Here is a 21,053-nt window from a genome sequence, read left to right on the forward strand (position 1 = left end):
TTCAACGTTCATATGCATTTTACCTTTAATAACTTTGCCTTTAAGAAAAGTATGAGTCAAGGGGCGCCTGGGTGGCTCAGTGGGTTAAAGCCTCTGCCTTCAGCTCAGGTCATGATCCCAGGGTTCTGGGATCGAGCCCTGCGTCGGGCTCTCTGCTCAGCGGGGAGGCTGCTTCCTCCTCTCTCTCTGCCTGCCTCTCTGCCTACTTGTGATCTGTCTGTCAAATAAAAAAAAAAAAAAAAACCTTTAAAAAAAAAAAAAGAAAAGTATGGGTCAAAATGTAGGTTGGACAAAAGTGACTTGCAACAATGTGGCTTAGGTAATTTGGTAATCCATTACATTTTATGAGTTGTAAAGAAAATAAGGCTTTACTACAAAAAGTGAGGAATTAAAACTGAGGGTAGAAATCAGTTTATGGAAAAGGCTTAAAAAGATATTAGGATCTGGAAATCCTGTCTATGGAAGACACGCTACGCATTTAGAATAATAAAGGCCTGTTGTGTATTGGAAGTGGCAAGAAATTTTGCAGGAGTATTTGTGGAAAGTAGCTATCTTGAAAATTGCAGATTCCAAAAATGTTTGGAGTTCCATTTCCCATAAATTGGCAGACAGGTTAATTTGGAACAACTCTCTGCTGAGAATAACTAGAAAAACTGTAAAATATAAAATTTGTTTAATTGCATCGGAGTCTACCAAAGCGATGAATTATGGGGCTGAGATCTGGAAGCAGACATAAACCCAGAAAATGTGATCCTGGCTTTTGGGCCACTTTTTCCTAGAGGTGACTGTTCATTCTAGAAGAGGAAGCTGGAAGAAGAAGAGGAGAATGAGAAGAGAAAAGCTTTTAACAGATTCAAAGGACTAAGATGACTAAAATGGCCAAAAGTGGAAATAGAAAATCTGAATACTTGACTTAAAGAAACTGAATCTGTAATTAAAAACCTTCTCATGAAGAAATTTGTATGCCTTGATGGCTTTACTGGAGAATGTCATATAATGTCATTTAAAGAGGCATGAGGTTATTATTTGTAGATTAAAGAAGGTTACAGGCATATAATAATTCAATGTACTATCCTTGATTGAATCCTGAATTGGAAAAAAATAATAAAAAAATTGGGGGGACCATTATGGTAGACATTTAAATATATACTCTGAATATCATGAGGTAATATTAGATCTCAAGTGAGTCAGTGGTTTAGTGACCGTGTAAGTATATCCTGAATCTCAGGAGATGCATACTGTAGTGTTTATAGTGAAGTGTCATGGAGACTGCAATATACTGTCAAATGGATCAATAAAAAATACATATGAAATGTGTGTGTGAGAGGGAACACAAATCCACATGAATGCACAAAATGTTACTGGATTATTAGGGAAAAATAAGGTGATTGATGAAGGTTTGAAATCACATGATTAGTAGATGAAGAAAAAGCATTTTTTTTGAATATCTAAAATCAATTATGATAAAAATTCTTAGCCAACTAGGAATAGAACTTTCTTAATTTGACAAATAATATATTAAAAAAGCCTGCATCAAATATCATATGTTGTGATGCAGTGTTGAAAAAGCTTTTCCCCTGAGGTAGGAAATTAGACAATGCCCTTCACCATTTCTTTTTCTCATTGTACTGAAGGTCAAAGGCAAGAAAGAGTATAAAGATTCATTGAAACTCCCATTTTTCACATAACTATCTTTAGAATATGAATTTAGCAAGGTCAATATAAAAATCAATTTTATTTCTGCTTACCAGCAGCAAATTTAAAATGCTATTTACAAAAGCATTAAAAATCATCAAATATCTAGAAGTAAATTTAACAAAAGGTGGGAAAGACTTCCTCATTGAAAACTGAAATATTAGAGAAATTAAAGAAACCTAAATAAATACAATAATGTACAAAGGATTAGAAGACTCATTATTATAAGATACCATTTTTACCCATATTGACCGAGAGATTCATGCAATCCCAATCAGACTCTCAGCGCGTTTGTGTTTGGGGATGTGCATTTGTGTGTGGAAATTGACAAGATAATCTGAAAATTATATGGAAATTCAAAGGCAAAGAGCAGCCAAGTCAACCTTGAAAAATTAAGAGGGAACATTGATTCTACTGGATATTAAGACTTGTTATAAAGATAGTAAATTATAAGTGAGATGTTGGTCTAAGGATAGACAAATAGACGAGTGGGATGGCATAGAGTCCAGAAACTGACCTACAAATATTAGGGCTCTTTTTTTACCACGAAGGTCATCAAGTAGTGAAACATGGTTGTTTTTTCAGTGCATGATGCTGGGTCAGCTGTATATGCATATGAAAAAATTAAACCTGTACAAATAATTCTAAGCAGCCTATGAAATGAAACGTGAAGCTTGAGATAATAAATCCTTTAAAAGATAATAAAGAAGAATATCTTCATGATCTCCATATATGGAAAATTGTTGAATAGTAAATAGCACTAATAAAGGAAATGACGGCAAATTGGACTACATGAAAACTGATATTTTTTATTCTTTGAGAATAAAAAGACAAGTCACGGAGTAGGAGAATATAGCTTCATATATAACCCAAAAGAGAGTTTGTATCTATATTAAATTGAACTCCTACAAATTAATAAGAAAAGGTAATCCTATATAAAAAGGAGCAAGAGCCTTGAATAAGCACTTTGCAGAAGACAGCTGAATGTCCAGTAAACATGAAAAGGTGTCCAGCCTTATTAGTAATCAAAGAGATGGCACTACATGCACATCAGAATGATTAAAATTTTAAAAAATGATATACCGGTTGTTTTTCAGGCTCAAGATTGTGAAATAATTCTCATCCACTACTCATTGTGTTTTAAATTGGTATGACTGCTTTGAATAACTGTTTGATGGTATATGCTGTGGTTGGACAGTGTTATTTTAAGTCTTGGTATATATTATCCAGTAATATGTACATAAATTTCCAATAAAAATGCCTGTACATGTATGCAAAAGACCAGTGCATGATTTGTAATAGTCTTAAAATGGAAACAGTCCAATTCACTGTTAAATAATGGCATAGAAAAATATGATATGTAGACTACCTTATAATAATAATGAGCTATAACTACATGTGACATTGTAAATGGATCTTATAATGTTGAATGAAAGCAGCCAAACACAAAAGAACAGATAGGATAATGATTCTGTTTTTATGAAATTGAAAACTAGGCATGACTGATCTCTGATTCAGAAGTCAGGATATTGGCTACTTTTGAGGAAGCAGGTAATGATGGAGTAGATTTGGCAGTTTCTGGGGAGCTGATAATACTTTCTATCTAGAAGTAGCTATCCAGATTAATATTAAATAGGTGCACTCATTTTGTGATAATTCTTTGAGCTGTATGTGTACTGTATATGTTCTTGTTTTATTCAATAAAAAGTAAAAGTTATGGCTTTTCATATTATTATTTTTCTTTAAATATTTCAGACTGATAAAAACATAATAAATGCTTGTGTATTCACAGGTCAGCTTAACACTTGGCTAGCTATCTTTCCTTCAGTATTTATTTTTTAAGTAATAAATTTTTTTTTAAGATTTTATTTGAAAGAGAGAGAGAACATGAGCGGGGTGGGGGAGCAGGGAGGGACAGAGGGAAAAGAGGAAGGAGACTCCCCACTGAATTAGGAAGCCCAATGTGGGGCTTGATCCCAGTATCCTGGGATCATGACCTAAGCTGAAGGCAGTTGCTTAACTAACTGAGCCACCCAAGTGCCCCTAAGAAATCTCAATGATATGGTCAGAACTCCTTATGGACCCTGCTCAGCCTCTGGTACTCAATATCATAAGTATAATAAATAAATTTGTATTATTCTCATGCTTATTTTTATTACATATATTTATACATTCATAAATATGCATTAGGAATGTATTCAGCTCAAATATCAAGCCTGCTATGGTAACAGACCAAATGAGTTTATATGTTTCATCTTACAAACTCCCTCTGTAGGATTCAGTAACTTGGTAATGTTAGGACCCAAGGCTGTAATGGCTTGGCTTTTTCTTCTGTTTGTTGCCTTTTGTTCACCACTTGCTCCACTTCTAGCCATCATATCTACGCAAGATGTTTCTTCTTTAATTTTTTGAGAATAGATTATGTCACTAGATTTTCTGATAATCAAACCACCTTTTCATTTCTGAATAAACTCTACTTTCCTATAATTTACTTTTAGATACATGGATGGATCCATTAAGTTAATACTTTGGAATATTCACAACTGTATTTTTTATTCCATATATGTTTCTGTTTTGTTTTCATAAAATTATTTTCTTACAGTTTAGGATGATTTAAAGTTATCAGATAATAGACGTGGTATAAATACAATTCTGTCATTTACTAGTGAGTAGCTAATTAATATCACTAATCCTGTTTCCTCATCTATAACAGTGATGACAATTCTTGTTTTGTATAGTTGTGGTGTGAAGCAGTACCAAAAGTCTGTAGAGTAAAACCTAGCAAACGGCTGTCAGTGAATGATTTTATTATAAACTATAAACGATTTTATTATAAACACATAGTTTATAATAAAATCGTTTATAGTTTGTACTAATTTTTTTTTCTTTTACCAATAGCCTTGGTAAACAAATAGTTCTGTGTAGTTGTTACGATAAATGTATGTGCTTCAGTGATGTGAATGAACTGTACATAAGGTCAGGAACTGTGCTTGGGTGAGTCTGGAAGGAATTTTTCAAGAACACTGGGACAGATTTAGATTTTGTTTTAAATAGTTAGGATCAAAGTTGTTAAATTTATGTCTGTTTCATGTTGTTTTCAGGGAGAAATTACAAAGTAAAAGCTGAATAACTTAATGAAATCATTTCATTAATGAAATGAAATCATGACTGAAGATAAATCAGCTTTATAAACAGGCAGTTCAGATTACTTGAGGATATGGCGAAACAGTAAATTGAATGGACATTATAGCAATGCAAGAGTTGGAAATAGGATCAGATCTTCACAGTTTATGAAGTTTTAGTTTATCATCATATTATTCTTCATTACAAATGATTATAATTTCCTAAGCAATTTGCACTGCATTTCTTAGTAGAGGCATTTGTAAGGTTGCAGTTGATTGTCCTGGCAGTATTACCAAGTATAACATTACTAAACATCTGATAAGTGGGGACAGAACTGAAGTATATACCTTATATCATCCTTTTTTTAAGGTGTTTCTTTGGACATTAATAAGTTTAAAATGCTAGGTCAATCTCAGTAAGCTATGTTATTTGTTCAAAGGTACAGTTTCTTTAGTGATGCTCAAAATGATGATTTTATGTAGAAAGCTCTTATATAAAGTTGACATTTTTTTGTTAGCTGTTTCGTTGCTTGGGAAGTCAAGTTATAATTTGATGAGGGATTTAACAGTACTAGAAATGGCAATATAGTGGCTAGATGCTGACTTGAAGTCTATACTGTAAGATGAGTATTCACATTTTGTAGTGAATATACATAAAATTGAATGACTAAAAGATGGGGAAGTGCTTTGGACTATTTTTAATCTCTTATATTGCTCTTTTTCTCTACTAAGTATGTTTCTCTGTTTGCTTTCCTTTAATAATTTGCTCACCCTGAAGGCAATAATTTCTGTGTAAGTGCAGGAATAATTTAAATGTGTAAGCAACTCCTTTAAGTTACTATATTGAACATTTCTTGAATACTATGCCTACTTAATGTGAGGTTTTGCTGAAGGTGCTTTGATGCAGAGTTACACTCTGAAATAAATGCAGGTCATTATACTAAATTGCATAACTAGGCAATTTTAAGTTTAGATGACGTAAATTGTTATGTTCATCCCCCAACAAAGTCATATGGTAGATGCTGATCTCTGTTACATAAATTTGTTTGACAATTTGGTGATTATTGAAAGATGGTATAATGTAAAAAGAAAACACCTAATCCTGGCTCTTGTAGTCTTAGTATGTCATTTAATCTCAGTGTATCTGAGTTTCTCTGTAACATAAGGAAGATACTTGCACAATTCATTTTAGAAAATTTTCGGTACTATTCTTGCTAAAAAGCACACCAGTGACACTGGAGGGAAATATGTAAAGGGAAAGAAATGATTGGGGAATGGAATAGAGTATATTTAAGTGGAATCCTTATTTTTTTTTTAATATCTAATGCTGCCTGGGAAAGTTTATTGCACAAGTATTTTACATATTTGTAAAAAATTATTGTAATTATCAGTTAAAAAATCATTTAGCTAATGTCTGCAAATATATCATAATAATACTTTTATCAAATGGTATAAACTTCAGTTGACACGGATGCAGGGTTATAATACAGTATTTGCAGATGCAGATCAAGTGTTTGGTAAAATGAACACTTAAAGTTTTGCAAAACATGAAAAAGTAAATTTGACTGCTTAGAACATTTCAGTATTAAAATATAAATATAAAAGATCTTATGGAATATTTTCTACTGAACATTAAAGACATAACTGGTCAGGGAACTCATTTGTTGACAACTTGTAAATTGAATATTAACAGTTAAGAATGCAAGTAGTTGATGGATTTTTTTAATTCAATTAAAATTTTTTATTCGTTTTTAAGAATCTCCCAACTATAAGGTATAGGATATTTGTTAAAAGTTACAGTTTACAACCCTTTAATTCTTTAGCATTTTTCTATCAAAGGGAATATAGAAGTAAATTTTTGTGTCAAGAATGATTTAAGATTATATCATTGCTGCTCTGATTTTAAAAATGTTTTATGTTACAGTAATCAGTTACCAATTATATAGATTACTATACACTTCGCATCTCATTTTTTCTTTCAATGTAACTGGGAAGTAGGCAGGGCAAGTATTTATGATTAATAAAGAATAGTCTAGTGACCTTCTAAGCATATCTCTTTAAATATGTTGCAGTTGAAGTGCCAGGTGGTAAAAGCCAGTTTTCTGATTTACAGTCCACCTGTTTAGTGTTTTATGGGTAGAAAATAGGATATTCAAGTGGTTAGGTATCTAGACTAGTTTTCTTATAGGTTTGGAGATCTTAAGTTTCATTCAAGCTTTGACAATTGATTACTTAGTTTATATTTTATTTTTTACTGCTTTTTTTTTTTTTAATCTTGAGGACAAAACTAAGCTTCTTAAAATCCATCCAGAAAGATTAGCACAGGCAGTAGTGTGAAACAGAAAAGCCTTGAAAATTGGGAGCAAATGTTAAGTGGCTGTAGAGCTTTAGCCTACGAAATAATCATTTGAAAGTTCATCAGTTTTACATTGTACATAAAATATAAACCAGTATTACATTGTACATAAAAATGAAGAGGTTATTTGTGAATAACATCCTCACAGTTAATCTCACAAATTTAATTTTGGGTACAGTGTAAGAAAAGGACTATTTATTACAAATTTCCACTCTAGAAGCACACCACACGCGTTTTCTGAGGTCTCCCCCACCTCTCGCTGTGGCTCATTATTTATGCTCAGGTTCAGCTAGTCCATGGACCAGCGCCTAGGTTTCCAGGAGGTTTCACTTCCGCTGCCATTGCTGTTGAGGGAAGGTGGGGCCTGCCAGACCTTTGACAGGTCAGATATCAATTACATTCAGTCTCTTCAGATGTTCTCTCCGTGTTTTACAAATACCTTTAATATGGTTTAGTCACCGTAAGATGTGCGTGCTGCCTTCATGGGTGGGCAAGTGTTAGTAAACGGGGTGGCGCCTTTGCTGCCGCCCTGCGTGAGGCCAGGATTCTCTGCTCCAATCCTGAGATGCATTCTCATCCGGGTGGTCGACTAACAGCCCCTGTCCTGTGCTGACTACGTCATTACGTGCGGACCGCGCACGCTGGAACGCGTGTCTCGGCTCCGGGCGCGGAAGACACGCGTGTGCGGTTGCCGGAAGGCAGCGTGGCAAAAAGCCAGCATGGCGTGTTTTAGCGCCCCAGAGAACTACATCATTTTCAGAATGCTGTAGTCTGTTGGAAAGCCAACAGTGGCCATAAATGGTGTTTGTTAATTTTTCTCAAAAACGAACTTCCAGACACCTGAATAGGGTGGTGCTGGTTTACCTTTAAGAAACTACTCTGTGATGTGAACACGTGTCCTATTCAAAGATATGTGGAGTAGGTTGAACAGAGTTAATAATTAGGCGAGGGTAGGGTTAATAATTAGGAAAGGGTATTAACATTTATGAGCACCATTTTCTAACTTAGTTTAAATAATTTTTTAAAGACTTCGGTTTTTGTTTTTTTGGGTTTTTTTGTTTTTTTGGGGGGGGTTTGCAAATATGTTGATACTCATTTAAAAATTTGAAACACTGAAAAAATGTTTTTGATCTTTGTGTATGTTTCCAAGAGTCTGTAGTTATTTTTCTTCAAAGGTAGACTCATAACTTCTTTTCCACTACTATGGATATTATTTTCTGGCAAGATGTTTGGTTCCATTGAATTGTATTAGTGAATGCAGTGTATGGCTATAACATACTTACCAGTGATGTAATAACGGTACTTAAGTTAATTTCACTTTCAGTAAGAAATTAAGACTGTTCTCACAATTAGTACTTTATTTCCTAAAGTGATTTATTATTTATTTAGTACATGAGACTTTGAGATAAATCTACTTTCTGGGAATTTATAGGAGATCAGTGTGGTTTAGTAGAAGCACTTTGTTTAGGAGTTAGAAATCTGCTTTGAATCTCATTTGATAACTAGCTGTTTGATGTCTTCCAAGTTATTTGTCTCTGATTCTCCATTTTAGCATCTGTAAGATAAAGATAATTTTGTTAGGAAAAATTGAGATAGTTTGGTTGAAAAGTTCTTAGTAAGCTGTTTAAGAAAAATCCAAAGGTATAAAATATCTTTACAAAAGAATATATATTTACAATGTTAGATGTTAAGTGAGTTTGAAAATGTAAGTTCCATTTTTTTTAAAGATCTCAGTAGTCCCAACCTTATTGAATTACTTGTAAAATTATCACAATTCCTAAATTATTGAAAATCAAATTCTCTAAGTGTCATGTATAAACTAAGTAAAGTGTACATAAATGTTATTCAATTAAAGGGTTACTTAATTTATAGAAGTTTTTTGTCATGTATTTTCCTAAATAATAAAAGAATATATGTCCCATATTGTTTTATAAATTCTTTATAATCATGCAAGTAGACTTTATATTTGAGGAAATTAGAAATAATAGTTATTGTAAAATTATTTTCACTCATATAAATTGTTAGTCTCCTACACACATGTGTAAACATCAGATAAAAAATTACAGAGGCAGTGTCATATAGTGTAAAACTGCTAGTCTGATGTCATTGAGGCCTGGGTTTAGGTTAATTCAACATATTTCTATTGAGGCACCTATTTTGGGCTAGGAACAGTGAGGGAGTACAACATTGTACATAATATTATACTCACCCTGAAAGGGGCAATTAAGCTAGATTCTGAAACATGGGTAAAATTTGGACAATCAGAGACTTTGGGGAAGATTGCATAGAAATAGGCATAGCGTGGACAGGACCTCGTTTTTAGATGTTAAGAAATCCTTGTTGGCTAGAGTTAAAAATGGATAATGGTCAGTAAGGCTGGAATAAAAGGATGGGGTAGCTCCTAGGGTGACGTGAAAACAAAGTATAGGAGTTTGGATTGAATATCAGGCTGTACTAAGCCACTCAAGATGTGTGATCAGTTCTATGATTGCAGCCATAGTTTCAGGATGATACTAGCATTAGTTGTATTACTAACTTTAAAGTTAGTCACATTGCCTTTGGGGCCTTCTGAAGAATAAAATTCTTTTTTTTTTTTGTTCTAAGGCCATTCTTTGAATTCTATGACACAAATACAGTTTCTTTTATTTGAGAAAATCGGCAATGAGAAATTAATGCTTTAAAGAAATTAGTGGCTGCTCCTTTAGTTCCTCCTCTTACTTTAGTAAGAAATTTACATCTTTTAAACTGCAGATTCTTTTAAATGTTTTATAATATAACTAAGTTTCTTTGACAAGATTCTGTTTCTGTCCATCCTTGATGGTATTAAATGTTTTTGAGTAAAAACTATATAAATCTATTTCTTGCCATTTCAGATTCACAGTACAAATTGGAAAGGAAGTTAAAGATCCCCTGAGTTTTTCTTCTAGCTCCAAGTCTGTAATTCAGATATATTCTTTATACTTTATTTTTGTTTATTTGATTAGCCTATTAAATTAGCTTTTAAAAATCACTTTTAAGTAAGTTTTAGCTAACAGCTCAAACTGTTTCTAGAAATAGGTAAAGAGTTGTTACTAGGTAGTTTCTCCTTTCTAGATAGAGAATGATTACTGATAATGATTTATTGACCTAATATGGTTCTTTGGGAATTTGGGAATAGATGTAAAGGGATTTTTTCTGTTCCTAAATTGGTTGTCTTTATCAGTATATTTTCACTGCTGGAATTACCCAGAAGTATATTTGTAGTAGTTTTTTTTGAAGAGGGTGACTTGAACAGTGATTCACTTGGGCTAATACTGTTTTTTTCATTTTCAAATAGTTGGAATAGGTAATGGGAAAGAAGCAATTGAAAGTGCAGCTGCATTTCTCTTCAAGACATTTCACTTGAAGGACTGTGTTGGTCACAAGGAGACAAAGGCTATCAAACAGATGTTTGGTCCCTTTCCATCGTCATCTGCCACTGCAGCTTGTAATGCTACTAATCGAATTACTTCTCGTTTTCGTCAAGACAATCTCACTGCTCTTATCCAGATGACAGAAGAAGAAGATGATGATAGAGTTTTATTTGGTAAAAATTTAGCATTTTCATTTGACATGCATGATTTGGACCACTTTGATGAACTGCCAATAAATGGTGAACCCCAGAAAACTATAAGCCTTGATTATAAGAAGTTTCTGAATGAACATTTTCAGGAGCATTCCACCCCAGAGCTTAAGCCTGTGGAAAAAACAAATGACTCCTTTTTGTGGTGTGAAGTTGAGAAGTACTTAAATGCAACTCTAAATGAGATGGCTGAAGCAACAAGAATAGAAGATCTTTGCTGTACTTTATATGATATGCTTGCTTCCGTTAAAAGTGGTGATGAACTTCAGAATGAGGTATAGTGGAAATTATTGAAGTTTTATATTCGTATGAATATATGAGTAATGTGAGTTATCTTAATAACCTTTTTAAACATGGATAGTTATCAAACATAATTTAATATTATGCTGATGTAAAATAAGTAGCCAAATGGTTTATATAGTATGCATGTGTATCTTTCCAGTAAGTAGTTGTAGGAGGACTGTGAGCGTAATGAATAAGCGAAGACTTAAGAGCATCCATATGTCCTGGTTATTGGGATAGTCCTGGTTAAATCTGTTGTTATAATAATTAGTAGGGTTTCTTCTTCAAAATGTGTGTAGGTTTAAATGAATCATGTGATTACTGTACTAATAAGTGTTAATGTTTGTATAGTGTTTTATATTTCTAAGAGTTATTTGATAAAATGCAATAAATTTCAAAGTATTAGAAATTTTATCTATATGTTTTGTGACCCCCTGCTTTAGAAAAATATTTTTTTCACTAGTTTGTATGTTTGAAAGAACAAACTTTGAAAAACAGACTGATCTGGAAGTAACTGGACTAATTTATATTACTTAGAAAAAACTCTATAAGTTTTTTATATCACATAAAGGAAAATATAATTTTAATTCCTTTCTATGCCACGATTTACTTATGTTATTTAAAATGATGAATTACTCTTACAGTTACATGAAAAGTTTATCTTAAAGTTTTTAGTTTTGCTCTCAGTACTGGCATTGTTTTCCTTTCTTGTTATAAATTTAATATAATGTCAACTCAATATTAATACTGGATAAATTAGGTGAGTAACGTATTTAATGAAGGATTAAGAGAAGAGATATACTGTTGCAGAGTAGGTGTAGGTTTTAAAATCAGACACTCCTTCCTTTCCCTACCAAAGTCTTGGTAGTAAGGCTCTAGGTAATTGAATTTCCAGAGGGTGTTTTCTTATTGGACTATCTCATAGGGCTATGAATACAAAGGTAATAGAATTATTATAAGCCTTAAATGATCTGTCAATAATGTGAAATGGTAGGTAGCACTTAGTAAATACTCATTACATGGTAGCTATATTATTTATTGTTATTATTATTTTAAGTCACATCAAGTATCAGGAATACAGGTAATATTAGGGTTTTGGGTTTTTGTTTTTTTTTTTTCAGAGAAAAATTAATTTAGGAAATTAGCTAAGCAGATATTGGAGGCCTGACCCCATGGTAATGTTAGGTATTAGGCCGATTAGCTTTGGTTTGGAAGTAAGTTACTGTATTTTTAATTCTGTGATCAGTTTCATTTCTCTTGACTTCTTTGCAATTTATATCAAGATACGTTCCACATTTGTAAATGGTTTTGCTCTAATATTCTGTAAATAATAATGTTTTAAAAATTGGGATTTATAAAGAAAATCCTACTGATACTTCTTTATCATAATTGAATACATAGTTTTCTTGTTATGATTTTAGTAAACTGAAACTTATATAACTAATGGAAATTTTATTTTCTGAGTTAGCCATAAAACTATTCCTTCAGTTCTGAATATCTGCAGTGAAGTTTGTATTTCTTACTTCCTTGCCACAGTTTTTAAGTAGTAACTGAATCTGGTTGTTGGACGGAGACTGTTTTTTAGTTCTTAAACTGAAGTTCTCATGTTTTTCATAATCTAGCTCAGTAATCATAATCTAGCTTAGTACAAGGTCAAACTTAATTCATGCATCCATCCATTCATCCTATATTTATTGTATGGTTACTATGTGTGATGTACAATGCTAGTTACTGGACATAGAAGGATGAATAAGGTAGCAGCCTTACTCTGAGGGAATTCATTGTACATTAGGAGGAGGCATAACATTAAATAAGTGTACTCAAATACCATAGGCATTATGGTACTACAGTTGACCTTTAACACAGGTATTAGACACATTGGGGCCAATGCACTTCTGCCCCGTGTGCAGGCAGAAGTCCATCTATAGCCTTAGACTCCCCCCCCCACCCCCAGAACTTAACTAGTAATAGCCTACTGTTGATTGGAAGACTTACTGATAATGTAGTTGATTAACAGATATTTTGTATATGTACTGTATACTGTATTCTTACAATAAAGTAAGCTAGGGAAAAGAAAATGTTAAGAAAATCGTAAGAGAAAATACATTTATAGTCATGTACTGTATTTATTGAGAAAAAACCCATATGGAAGTGGATCCACACAGTTCAAACCTATGTTGTTCCCAGGTTAACTGTATATAGAAACAAAATGGGGGCATAAAAGAACCAGTCATAGATTGTGTGGAGGGGTTACTGTGGTAGGAAAAGTACTCATAGAGGAAGTTAATCTTGAGCCACGTCTTAAAATATGACAAGATTTAACTTCTTCAAGTGGACCAGAAAGGTAGGGAACCTATTTTAAATGTGAGCAAGAATGCGGTTTGTTTAAAGAGCTGTAATCTATACAGTGAGGGTGCTGGGTGTAAAAGGCATGTGGCTGAGAGACAAGGATGGGCAGACAGAAGGGTCAGAGAAAGTAAGGCTTTGTATACCTTGTTAAATTGTACTGTGAGCCACTCTAAAACCTATCCATACACCCTGTATGGTCTGGTTCAGTCAGTTTTCAACCGGTGTTTAATGGACAGTTTAACATGTAAGTGAATATTTCACAATCTACCAGTAGCTTGAGTAATGGAGTTTTAAATGATTCATTTAGTGTTTTGGTTTTTCTAACTGTGAATAAAAATAAATAATTATTAGGATAGTTCTTAAAAATTTTACAGTATATGTTATTCATACTTTATATATTTGACCCCTTTCTGAGCAATTGTAGTTTTACAGCAAATTTTCCTTACAATTTTGAAGTAATTCTTGAATAGAAAATGTTTCATTACAGTTACTCTTCACCATGTTATTTTCACTTTAAGGTGTGCTATACCTTCTGTGTTATCTTTTGACTTTGAAATTCTTCACTTTTAAGCCAGGAAAGGGTGTAATTAAAAGAGTTATCAGTATATGTGATAGCATGATTCATTTCCATTTCTTTTTGAGGTTTTAGTTGACTCTGGAGTAGTAATATTTAAATAAACACACTATGTGCTGTTGCTCCAGAAATTTAGCAGAACCATAGAAATAGATTTTTACATATAATGTAGGAGGAGTATGTTAAAAGCTATGTCTATGATGATGGCATTTTTTTCCCTCAACACAGGATTTCCCAATTCTGCATTTATTTCTTGACCTAATGACTGATGATAAAGCTAAGGACTGGCTATTTAAAGGGTTCCCCCCGCCCCCCGTCAAAGACCTTTATGTTATTGTTGAAGTAGTGTTGGAAGCATGAGAATAAGAAGTATGTGCATATGATGACATTTACCACAAAGGTGGTGCAAGGGAGAGTTTCTAGTCTGAAATGTGTGGAGAGAAGTAATCCTAATGACAGTAGTCCTAACAGTGACGGCAGCTTTTGAGTGTCTACTGTTTGAATTAAGCATTGTGTTAAGTGGTATGTGTACGTTACCTCCTTTAATCTTTAAAAGCAGTACTTTGAGGTAAGCAGTGTTGGATTAAAAGCTGTTAGAAACTCCTAAGCACTGAAAAGGTTACATTCTGAAGCACTTCACCTCCCCTCCCGTAAGTTATTAAAAAAAAAACATGCTAAAGCAAATATAAGAAATTCTAATAAACTCTCATTTGTACCATTATAGTTAAGTTGAAGTCTTTTTCAAATATCAGATTCTTTAAAAGAGTTTTTCTTATTTTTTGGTACCTCTGCCTTGCTGTACTTATTTAAGGAACTATTCTGGTGGCTTTATGTATTATTGCTTACTAGGAGGTAAAGCTATTTTATAGAAATGTTGGGAAATTTCCCCAAGGTTACAGAATAAGTAGTGAATCCAGGATTTAAATTCAGACATTCTGACTCCACTGTCATATACTTTCTTTGCCAAAAAAGCAAATCTACATTTTGCTGTATTTGGTGCTTTGAAACATAAAACATTTTAAATATGCTGAGGAATCTTTGGCGTTTACTCTAATTCACAATTGCATTAGAAACAATGTTTTGCCCTTTTAGAGAGTTCCAAATATGGAGCTGGCTGAAATAAGAGAAAGGATGAAAACTTATTAAGGATGAGTTTCAGTATTTCTGCAGAGAATTAGTTATACTTGAAGTACTTTTATGTTTTAGTGGCTATTGAACTAATACAACAGCCCACTTAGGTTTCCCAATACCCTCATCTTTACCTGCCCTACCTAACAACTCTAAGGCCTTTTCACCTCTCACTTCTAGTCCTCTTTCAGTTAAGGCTACACTCATTATGATTAATCCTTAGAATTTGTTTGGGGTAGAGATTCTTTAAGGTTCTTTATGCTCTTGAGGTATATTTACTTTAAAAAATATTTCTTAGCATTAGAGCATTTTAGTCATCAGAAGCAATTAAGATTTGAACATTCCATTTTATTTTCTTAATCAGGACCTGTCGTGATTAGTACAGACATCTTCCTGTTGCTGGTGTTCCTTCCGTAACCAGAATTGTAGCAGTCAGTTTAGTCCTACTGAGATCATGTAATGAACTTTGAAAATCTACTTCCCCCCAGAAAGTAGTAATATTAGTAACAGGAAGTATACTGTGTTTTCAGTGCCTGTTATGTGTGGACCTGGACCAGGCTGTCTTCCTCGACATAACCAGTTTCTTTATAGTCCTGCATGGTACGGATAGAACCCTCTGTATAAAGATAGAAAACAAAACAAAACTGAGGCACATGGGTTTCCTAAAGTGATAAAAGCGAGACTGGTAGAAATTCTGGGACTTTCTTCTGAACTTAGGCCTACTGTTCTATCCAGTATACCATTAGATTCTTTGAAGAGAAGAGCACTGACTAGCAAGACTATTGGAAGAATTTCTTTTTTTACAAAGCCAGGCCAAATTCTGTTTGCTTACCTGTGGTTGACCATGGGCAAACTACTAAGCCTTTAAAAACGTCAGCTCCGTATTTGTAAAATATCTGCGTAGGAATTTTGCTGTTGGGATTTGTGAGATAATATATATGAAGTATTTAGCATAATGTTTCACAGACGGTAGGCTTTCAAATGTTCCTTTCTTGCCTTCCATGCTAATGAGCATCATATATTTATACATATCAAAGTTTTATTAGAGTATATACTCTATTATAGATCAGTATATAAAATTTTATCTATGCCTTATATATAGATGTTTCAAGTAATAAAATGATGCTTAAAGGCTAGGTCTTAATTCAGAGAATTGTTATTTTTCACCACTTTTTCTATTTGCTTTTTAAAAGTCTCACTAATCCTAAAGAAAATCTTTTGAATTTAATTTTTGAAGTGGGTTCTGATTTTAACAGTCTTTGTTAAAATAGAAAAGCTGTTAATAGAAAGACACTTGAGAATATTGGAGATCTATTGAAGATATATTGGAGTGTATGTATCTCTTGGTATTCTTTCAATATTAAATGCTATTTGCAGAGTTTTTAATACTGATATATAAATATTGATAGAGTTATTGTATAATCAGTTTTTAGGAAAAGTGAATTTTGAGTTGTATTGATATGATCATAGTTTCTTTTGTGTATATGGAGCTTATTCTTTATAGCATTTGTGATTTGACATTTGCTGTTAGCATTATCTCTTGACGCTTTGCAGATGGTATTACTTGACTCATTCAAGTTCACTTCTGAGTTTAAACCTGTTCCAGACATGTGCCTGATCCTAAGAAGTACGAATTATTTGGTTAGATTGTCTTATGAGGGAAGACTGTATTTTTTTTAGTACTTATTTGCATTATAAAGGATTCTAACATTCTTGTGAAATTTTGGTATACAATAATTAGCATGGTTTAATTTGGTGGTTCTTGAACATTTTGTTCTCAAAACTCATTTACACTCTTAAGAATTACTGAGGACCTCCTAGAACTTTTCTTTATGTTGTTTATCAGTATGTTCTATTGATATTGTATTAGAAATTAAAACAAAAAAATTTAATACATTAAATGATTTAGTATTTTAGGATAATACTAAACTATTAATAGTAATATACCTCATTTGTTATATTAAGATAAGGGATATTTTTATTAAAAATAACTTTCCTAAAATAAAAAAATATAGTTTGAAGAATGGCATTGGATTATCTTTTTTCAAATTATTTAAACATCTAGCTTAATAGAAGACAACTAGGTTCCCCTATGTGCTTCTGCATTTAGTGGGTTCTGATATCTTGCATTATGCCTCTGCAAAACTCAACTGACTTTCCACTCATGGGAGGATGTGAGTGAATGAGGCAAATAATATTTTAATAAAATAAAATATACTAATATTAAATTTATTATATTAAATAATAATGTTATTTATTTTTAATAATAATTTTGACCTTATGGACCTCTTAAAAGAATCTTAGAGATTCCAGACCACACTTTGAAAACCACTGATTTAATGTATATACCGCAGTCTGACAAGAAGGACATAACGATGATTTTGGTATCTAGAATAGGATATTTAAAATACTATTATGCTGAATGATACCATTAATGTTTTATGAAAAGATTTTTCATCTATTTGATGTTGTATATTTTTGGTAGATTTAGCACTGTTGAACAATACAAAGACACTGACATCAGCCAGGTTAGAATTAAAATAGTGTCCCTTCAGCTGTGAAGACCAAATGTGTGTTGCCTTTTCTATAGTCCTTCCATCAATGATCAGAAGAGACTTTTTTCCAACCAAATCTGAATGGAGAGCTGCCACTGGGTAAAATTACACTTTTAAGATGTAGAGAATCTTTGCAGTCATAGAATTTCTCCACCCAATCTAGTATTTGTGGGTCTAGCATTCTGTCAAAATGGTGGTGCCCCTATAATGAGGTCTACTTATTGTAATGAAGAGGGTTTTTTTTGTTATTTTGTTTTTGTTTTTAGAAGATATCCCATTCCTGGGGCACCTGGGTGGCTCAGTGGGTTAAAGCCTCTGCCTTCAGCTCTGGTTATAGTCTTAGGGTCCTGGGATCAAGCCCCGCATCGGGCTCTCTGCTTGGCAGGGAGCCTGCTTCCTCCTCTCTCTCTCTGCCTGCCTCTCTGCCTGCTTGTGATCTCTCTGTCAAATAAATAAAAATAAAAATCTTTAAAAAAAAATAGAAGATATCCCATTCCTTTCTTGAATAGTTCTCTTAAAACTTGTTTGTTGAGGGGTGCCTGGGTGGCTCAGTGGGTTAAAGCCTCTGCCTTTGGCTCAGGTCATTATCCCAGCGTCCTGGGATCGAGCCCCCATCGGGCTCTCTACTCTGCAGGGAGCCTGCTTCCTCCTCTCTCTCTCTGCCTGCTTCTCTGCCTACTTGTGATCTCTGTCAAATAAATAAATAAAATCTTAAAAAACAAAACAAAACACTTGTTTGTTGAACTGATACTATTTCTGTTAAGTCTGCCATTTAGTCCTGTATTTCTACAGTGAGGCAACAAAGTTGTAGGCATCTGCTCTTTTACATGAGGATATTTTATGCATATGGTGGTAGTTACGTTTTCACTCCCTTACCATTTTATTTCTTTTAAGTGTAAAACTCAGTTTTCTTCTGTTGCCTGTTAATCCGTTATCAAAACAATTTTGATACAGTTATTCAGTGGTCTGTAGATCTACCAATATGGACATATACAATGCTTTCATCATCTTGTCTTTACGGATATTAAACTGTGAGTTACTTTGCCAGTTTAAGAACAATTAACCTAATAATCTCATAGGAAAATTAACTAAGACTATTTTTTCATGACTTTATTTAGCAAATCCTGTTCTTTTTGTTGTTGTTACATTGCTATGTATTAATTTTAAGCTTATAGTTAAGTAGTTTTCACGATCTATCATTGTATCTCTTCCGTTTTCTTTTTCAAAATTGGAGAATTTTGCCTTTCTCTGAAACTTGTGATTTTCTTTATTATTTCTCAGAGATAGCAGTGATTATGCTTAAAATCCTTGCCTGTTTAAAAGAGAGGAAATGGTATCTCACTGTTGAATTACATTTTTTTTTTTTTACAACTGAGGCTAACTTTTTTTTTTTTTCATTTATTTGTAGGCCATTTACTGTTTGCTTGTGAGAATTATCAGTTTTTCATTTGATGAAGTTTTTTTTTATTTATATGATTTATAATGAGATTAAAAAATTTTTGTAGATGTTTTAAGTATTTCAAGTTGGCAAATCTTTCATCTTTTTACATAGGAATCTTCTTTTGGCGTTAGATTGCTTAGAAAGGCAATCCCCAAGACATGATTGAATCTACCATGTTTTTTGAACTTTCTTACCTTTTAGTCTCACAGGTTTTAAATAGAATGTTATTTGGATCAGATGTCTCTTTTCTCTGTATTTGATTAATGGATACATAACTGAATATGTCCATGTTACATACTCTAAAGTGGTAGAGCCATTTTTCCCCAAGGCTCTTGTCACTTCCACATTGTTTACCATTCTAGGTTGTTCATTTCTACATTTACTCAATAAGCAATGAAATTTTCATGAGGAAAATGAAGAATCATTTGTTCTACTTATAGCTAAATGTGAAATTTAGGAAAGGTCAAAATAGGTGAAATATTTCACCTGTTATAATTGGTCTCAAGTTTTATAACCTGTAATAGGAAAGCATTAGCTATATTTTGTATTTACCTTGATTGTGTGTTGCTTTTGTTCCTCTTTTTATGGTTCCAGTTATTAAAATGATAGGTTGAAAGGACGTGATAAAATAAATATAAATTTATGTACTTGTAATCAGGAATACTGTTAATTCTGGATAGGAAAATCTAGGTTAGTAGCTACATTTGTTTAAAAAAAATTTTTTTTAACCTGTGACTATTTCCTGCTTTATTTTTTGGTCACATTTAGGTTTTAAGCATATTTTACTCGTATAAGAAAACAGTGATGTCATACATGATGATAAAATCCATTTTTAAAAAAGATTATTTATTTGAGAGAGCAAGCGTACAACTGCGGGTGAAGAGGCAGAGAAGCAGACTCTGAGCACAGGGCCCGACAGCGATGGTGGGGATATGGGGCTTGTTCTTATGATCCTGAGATCATGACCTGAGCCGAAATCAAGAATAGGACGCTCACCTGATTGATTCATCCAGGTGCCCCAAAAACCATTTGTTGTAGTTAAAAAAACCTATTGTAGGTAAATGAGTGTCCATCTGTTGGGCAAAACTCCATCTCCACCTCTTAATAAAACTATAGCTTAAACTCACAATGAAGACTTAAACACTTGCTGTTATTAATCTCTTACTAATCTGTGGCAGTAATGGATTTCAAACCATTTTGCTCTTCATTGGAATGGTTACTCAAAGAGCAGGACGTGGGGCGCCTGGGTGGCTCAGTGGGTTAAGCCGCTGGCTTCGGCTCGGGTCGTGGTCTCAGAGTCCTGGGATCGAGCCCCGCATCGGGCTCCTTGCTCAGTGGGGAGCCTGCTTCTCTCTCTGCCTCTGCCTGCCTCTCTGCCTGCTTGTGCTCTCTCTCTCTCTCTCTCTCTCTCTCTCTCTGTCAAATAAATAAATAAATAAAATCTTTAAAAAAAAAAAGAGTAGGACGTTTTGCCAAATTTTATACTTTTTCTCCTATTTTTCTGTTTGGCTGTTTACTCATTCATTCATTCATTTTCTACTGTTTATCAAATACTCCTATGTGTGTGTGTATATATATATATATACACACACACATATATATATATGTTTACAAGGAGAATGGGAAAGGAAATTGTGTTTGACATAATGAATAATAATATGACTAATTTGGGAGAGCACATGCATTTATATGCTGAGAGATATCTGTAATATATTGATATGTTAAAGAATTAAGATAAATGCATTTTATTAGTAAAATAAAGGATAAATTTCTTGTTTTGATATGTGAGATTAGTAAAAACATTTTAGGTGTTTCAATTGTCAGTTTGTAAACAAATGACTATTAGATTTAGAAATTGCTCTGAGCATTCATTTAAATATTTAATACATTAATTGTGTTCAGCTTTATACATACATGCACACATATTTATACACATACATGTAATGACTG

At 33.1% G+C, this 21,053-nt stretch overlaps 1 protein-coding gene across 1 annotated transcript in view; it reads left to right on the top strand.

Moving 5' to 3' along the window:
- Nucleotides 1-21,053, top strand: part of LOC111158253 (activating signal cointegrator 1 complex subunit 3) — a 362,572-nt gene that overhangs the window by 24,144 nt on the left and 317,375 nt on the right. The window contains exon 4 of the mRNA XM_022520163.1: nt 10,490-11,049. Coding sequence (XP_022375871.1) covers nt 10,490-11,049 — 560 coding nt within the window. The remainder of the gene's footprint in view (nt 1-10,489; nt 11,050-21,053) is intronic.

This window comes from Enhydra lutris, unplaced genomic scaffold, assembly GCF_002288905.1.
Source record: "Enhydra lutris kenyoni isolate GAN:26980312 unplaced genomic scaffold, ASM228890v2 scaffoldscaffold58, whole genome shotgun sequence".
NCBI lineage: Eukaryota > Metazoa > Chordata > Mammalia > Carnivora > Mustelidae > Enhydra > Enhydra lutris.